The sequence below is a fragment of the Octopus sinensis genome, linkage group LG20 (genome assembly GCF_006345805.1).
Source record: "Octopus sinensis linkage group LG20, ASM634580v1, whole genome shotgun sequence".
Taxonomy (NCBI): domain Eukaryota; kingdom Metazoa; phylum Mollusca; class Cephalopoda; order Octopoda; family Octopodidae; genus Octopus; species Octopus sinensis.
In genome coordinates, this window is record NC_043016.1 from 17,105,161 (window position 1) to 17,111,537 (window position 6,377).

The 6,377-nt window shown below is 36.7% G+C and overlaps 1 protein-coding gene across 2 annotated transcripts in view; it reads right to left on the reverse strand.

The window, feature by feature from the left end:
• Window positions 1–2,716, reverse strand: part of LOC115222692 (kinesin-like protein KIF26B) — a 141,192-nt gene extending 138,476 nt beyond the window's left edge. For both annotated transcript variants that reach the window (XM_029793012.2, XM_036511744.1), the window contains exon 1: window positions 2,509–2,716. In XM_029793012.2, coding sequence (XP_029648872.2) covers window positions 2,509–2,709 — 201 coding nt within the window. In that variant the 5' untranslated portion in view covers window positions 2,710–2,716. The remainder of the gene's footprint in view (window positions 1–2,508) is intronic.
• Window positions 2,717–6,377: the final 3,661 nt, after the last annotated feature.

Genomic DNA, 6,377 nt, shown 5'->3' on the forward strand with positions numbered 1-6,377 from the left:
TTGTATTTTGCCTTCGCCAAGTGCAAGGAGGGTGTGAGGAAATGCTGCTGATGTGATATTACGTCGCATATGAGCACGCATATTGGTGTGAAGTTGAGAGTTACTTCCGTTTATTTTTAAAAATTTGCATTAAAATGGAAAAAATGATGGTAAATTATTTGTAAAAATCAGACTCATCGTAGACGCGCGCTAATACCCAGAAGGGCTCGATATGAATCACGACTATAAGATACCCGGTTTGGTTAAACTGCATCGCAAAATGTGGGAGTAGTTAGAAATCTAAATCGGAGTAGACAGACACACAACCTTTCTTTTATATATAAATATTTTCGTCCTAAAAACTTTGTATGGATTGAATGGTTACCTCTATGGAAATATATACACACATTATACATACATGTGTGTATAGATGAATATATAAATACATTTAAATATCTATATACACTTTTGGGCGATCTTTCTGTTTCTTAGAGATAACTTTAGATCTTATTTTCGTCCTAAAAAACTTTGTATGGAGTGAATAGTTACCTCTATGGAAATATATACACACACGTTATACATACATGTGTGCATAGATGAATATATAAATACATTTATATATCTATATACACTTTTGGGCGATCTTTGTGCTACTTAGAGATAACTTTAGATCTTATTTTCGTCCTAAAAAACTTTGTGCGAAGTGAATGGTTACGTCTATGGAAATATATACACACACATTATACATACATCTGTGTATAGATGGATATATATATACATTTAAATATCTATATACACTTTTGGGCGATCTTTCTGCTACTTGTGTATACTTTAGATCTTATATTCGTCCTAAAAAACTTTGTATGGAGTGAAAGGTTACCTCTATGGAAATATATACACACACGTTATACATACATCTGTGTATAGATGAATATATAAATACATTTAAATATCTATATACACTTTTGGGCGATCTTTCTGCTACTTGGATATAGGTCTTATATTCGTCGTAAAAAACTTTCCTGTCACACACTCACGCACACGCACACACACACACGCACCCTCACACACACACACGCACACACACACTCACACACACGCACGTTAGCTTACAATTTTATTTATATATTTGCGTGTCTATGTGTGTAAAGAGGAAGTGGGAGGCGGAGTGAAAGAGTCACTCACTACAGAGTGAATTACTTTCACTTTATTCGTTGCACACTGTGCGTGTGCGTTTGCGTGTGCTGTATCCCACACTAAGAGAAGCATTTGACTCATACACCACAATGTGAGTTTTCTCTAAATTTTGCTTAATTGGGGTTGAAATTTTAAAAATGGACCTGGCACGACCCGATGCATTCTTACTAATGCTAGGTAAATTGTAATTGAGAAATCCTACTTGTAGATTTCTATAAGATACAAAGGGAGGCAGATAAAATCTGCCTTTTATATAAGAGATATATATATACGACAGGCTTCTTTCGGTTTCCGTCTACCAAATCCACTCACAAGGCTTATATATATTAATATATATATATATATAAATATATATATATATATATATATATATATATATATATATAACCCTCTTACTCTTTACTTGTTTCAGTCATTTGACGCGGCCATGCTGGAGCACCGCCGTTTTAATCGAGCAAATCGACCACCCCCGCATGACTTACTCTTTTAGAAGCCCAGTACTGATTGTATCGGTCTCATTTTGCCGAACCGCTAAGTTACGGGGACGTAAACACATCCATAATCGGTTCTCAAGCGATGCTAGGGGGACAAACACAGACACACAAACACACACACCACACACACACACAACACACACAGCACCCACACACACCACAACACACCACACACATATAATATATATATAATATATATATATATATATATAAATATATATATACATATATACGAGGGCTTCCGTTCGACAATTTTCCGTCAACCAAATCCACTCACAAGTCTTTGGTCGGCCCGAGGCTATAGAAGACACTTGCTCAAGGTGCCACGCAGTGGGACTGAACCCGGAACCTTGTGGTTTGTAAGCAAGCTACTTACCACACAGCCACTCCTGCGCCTATATATATATATATCTATACATACATATATACGACAGGCTTCTTTAAGTTTCCGTCTACCAAATCCATTCACAAGGCATTGGTCGGCCCGGGGCTATAGTAGAAGACACTTGCCCAAGGTGCCACGCAGTGGGACTGAACCCGGAACCATGTGGTTAGTAAGCTAGCTACTTACCACACACCCACTCCGGCGCCTACATACATATATACGACGGGCTTCTTTCAGTTTCCGTCTACCAAATCCACTCACAAGGCTTTGGTCGGCCCAAGGTGCCACGCAGTGAGAATGAACCCGGTACCATGTGGTTGGTAAGCAAGGTACTTACCACACAGCCACTCCTCCGGCTTACAAAAAATTTTTTAAAAATCTGTCGGTCAAAGTGAAAAGACCCTGAAATAATAATAATAATAATAATGAAAATAAAATGTTATTTCAACTCACCAGCGAATCGTCTTGCGGGAAAACTGCATCAAAAGCAAACGTCTTCGGAGCAACAATGCCTGTTCTCCGATGAGCAGCTGTTACGTACCCACTCGTTGAAGGGTCATGGAGGGTTATTTGTTTCTTGCGAGCATCTACTGAGAGCATTAGGGAGCTGTGGTCCCCGTTATTACCGTTGGGAGGTGAAAATATTCGTACCATAACTTTGACCTGCAACAAAAAAAGACAGACATCGGTTATCAAGCGATGTTTTTTGGGGGAGGGCAAACACAGACACACAAACACACGCATATATATATATATATATATATAATATATATATATTTATATATATATAATATAATATATATATATATACATATATACGACAGGCTTCTTTCAGTTTCCGTCTACCAAATCCACTCACAAGGCTTTGGTCGGCCCGAGGCTATAGCAGAAGATACTTGGCCAAGATGCCACGCAGTGGGACTGAACCCAGAACCATGTGGTTGGTAAACAAGCTACTTACCACACAGCCACTCCTACACCTATCTATATATACATATATACGACGGTTTCTTTCAGTTTCTGTCTACCAAATCCACTCACAAGGCTTTGGTCGGCCAGAGGCTATAGTAGAAGACACTTGCCCAAGGTACGACGCAATGGGACTGAAACCGGAACCATGTGGTTGGTAGGCAAGCTACTTACCACACAGCCACTCCTATACATACATATATATATATTACTCTTTACTCTTTTACTTGTTTCAGTCATTTGACTGCGGACATGCTGGAGCACCGCCTTTTAATCGAGCAAATCGACCCCGGGACTTATTCTTTGTAAGCCCAGTACTTATTCTATCGGTCTCTTTTGCCGAACCGCTAAGTGACGGGGACATAAACACACCAGCATCGGTTGTCAAGCAATGCTAGGGGGACAAACACAGACACACAAACATATACACACACATACATTTCAACCACTCTGAAGTCACTCCTTATAAACAGACACTCATTATCGCCCTGGGCTCCTTGAAAGCAGTCAGCTAAAAGCTTTTTGTGCATTTTGATGTCGACATAAGTTCCTTGCCTTTCCTGATGAGAAATCTGCATAATGTAGTCCTTATTCCTTCGGAATTAGGAATATGCAGCCTTCGAAACATATGTCGAAAATAAAGGAAATTTGTTAACAAGTCGTTCAACTCCATTCTTTTATATACTTATAATTTTAAAATAAACATACAAATTTCCGCACGAAAGCACGTAGTCTATGCCCTAGGGACGTAACTTCAACCGTGTTCTTTCTGATGTGAATTTGCTACCCAGGTATCGGTTAACTTTCGAATTATCCTTAATAAGATAATTCATTCAACTACTCAAATATATATACATACACACACACACACACACACACACACACAACACATATATATATATACATAAATATCTTTATATATAAAAGTGAAGTTGTGTGTCTGTCTCCTACGATTTAGATTCCTAACTACTCCCACATTTTGCGGTGCAGTTTAACCAAAAGCGGGTATCTTATAGTCGTGATTCATATCGAGCCCTTCTGGGTATTAGCGCGCGTCTACGATTAAAAAAAAAATTACCATCATTTTTTTCCATTTTAATGCATTTTTTCACTATTAAATTAGGGAAGTAACTCTCTAAAAATGTCTACGATGAGTCTACGATTAAAAAAAAAATACCATCTTTTTTTTCCATTTTAATGCATTTTTACGCTATTATATAAGGGAAGTAACTCTCTAAAAATGTCTACGATGAGTCAACGATTTAAAAAAAATTACCATAATTTTTTTTCCATTTTCAATGCATTTTTTTGCTAATTTTTGGCTATAACACTCTAAAAATGCTTATATAGTTATTTCCCTTACAAACCCGAGTAACGCCGGGCGATACTGCTAGTATATATATATATATATATATATATATATATATATTACTGCTTAGATTTTTTACTGTCGTTACTGTCCTGGTTTTGTTACCATTTTTACCCCTCTGCAAAAAGATCTCAATTTTATTTGATTTGCTTTTCGCAGGAAGGGAAGTTTCTTATCGAAGATACGTCTCGCCTTCACCTTCGAAACGTAGAGTAGATGAAACCATGGCGACTGAAGAAGGGGTTTTTTTCCTTGTGTTATTGTCCTGTACTCTATTTTTTTGTTGTTTAGAAAATGTCCAGTTCCTTGGGTTTGTGTCATGTTTTCGTTTCTCATTGTGTTCGACGTTTTTTTGGTGTCCCTGTACTCATATATGCGTGTATATATACATGTAGAGGTAGGTACGTACATATATGTATATATATATATGCATATGTTTTATTTATTAATATATTATATATTATATAGGTTTTGTTGAATTTTCTGCTGCTTTAAAAAAAGCATATTACTCTACCACTGGTATTTGAGTACTCTTTTTTCCACCTTGTTTCACATTTATGTGTTTACTCCGGTATACACTATATATATATATTATATATATATATATATATATATATATATATATATATATATATATATATAGTTAATCCAAACAAGAAAGCACAAAAAACCTCAATAGACGCCAGTGATTGGTTGAAATTGCCAAATACAAGAAATTTAACCACAAATAGCTTACAACTACAGAATTTTCTCAAGAATGCTAAGACAAAAAGATGTTTGATGTGACACATTCTATCAGTATACGAAGTTTAAAAGTGTTTAGTTACTCTCTTGACTGTGGCCATGCTGGAGCACTGCATTTAGTCGAGCAAATCGACCCCAGGACTTATTCTTTGGAAGCGGAAGCCTAGTACTCATTCTATAGGTCTCTTTTGCCGAACCGCTAAGTTACGGGGATGTAAACACACCAGCATATCGGTTATCAAGCGATGTTGGGGGGACAAAGAGACACACAAACATATACACACACATACATATATATACATATATGTATATATACTCTCTCTCTTTTACTTGTTTCAGTCATTTGACTGCGGCCATGCTGGAGCACCGCCTTTAGTCGAGCAAATCGACCCCGGGACTTATTCTTTGTAAGCCTAGTACTTATTCTATCGGTCGCTTTTGCCGAACCGCTAAGTTACGGGGATGTAAACACACCAGCATATCGGTTATCAAGCGATGTTGGGGGGACAAACAGACACACAAACATATACACACACATACATATATATACATATATGTATATATACTCTCTCTCTTTTACTTGTTTCAGTCATTTGACTGCGGCCATGCTGGAGCACCGCCTTTAGTCGAGCAAATCGACCCCGGGACTTATTCTTTGTAAGCCTAGTACTTATTCTATCGGTCTCTCTTGCCGAACCGCTAATTTACAGGGATGTAAACACACCAGCATATCTGTTATCAAGCGATGTTGGGGGGACAAACACAGACACACAAACATATACACATACATACATATATATCTTTATATATAAAAGTGAAGTTGTGTGTCTGTCTCCTACGATTTAGATTCCTAAATACTCCCACATTTTGCGGTGCAGTTTAACCAAAAGCGGGTATCTTATAGTCGTGATTCATATTATACCTACTACCAACAAAACAGCACCACATGGATTCTATTGAGACCAGTAAGAAACAATTATGAACTTTTTTTATTACACTTTACTTTTTATAATATTTTTGATAAGGTTCGTCTTTTCAAGAACCGAAACATGTAAAATTCATAAGAAAATTAAAATTTATCTAATATAGTGGCGTTTTCAAACTTCTTTTTTACAAATATATACCTACTCGTATACGATCTACTCTTATTATAAATATATATATATATATATATATATAGTTAATCCAAACAAGAAAGCACAAAAAAACACAACAACGCGAGGACGTGGAACAGATATAG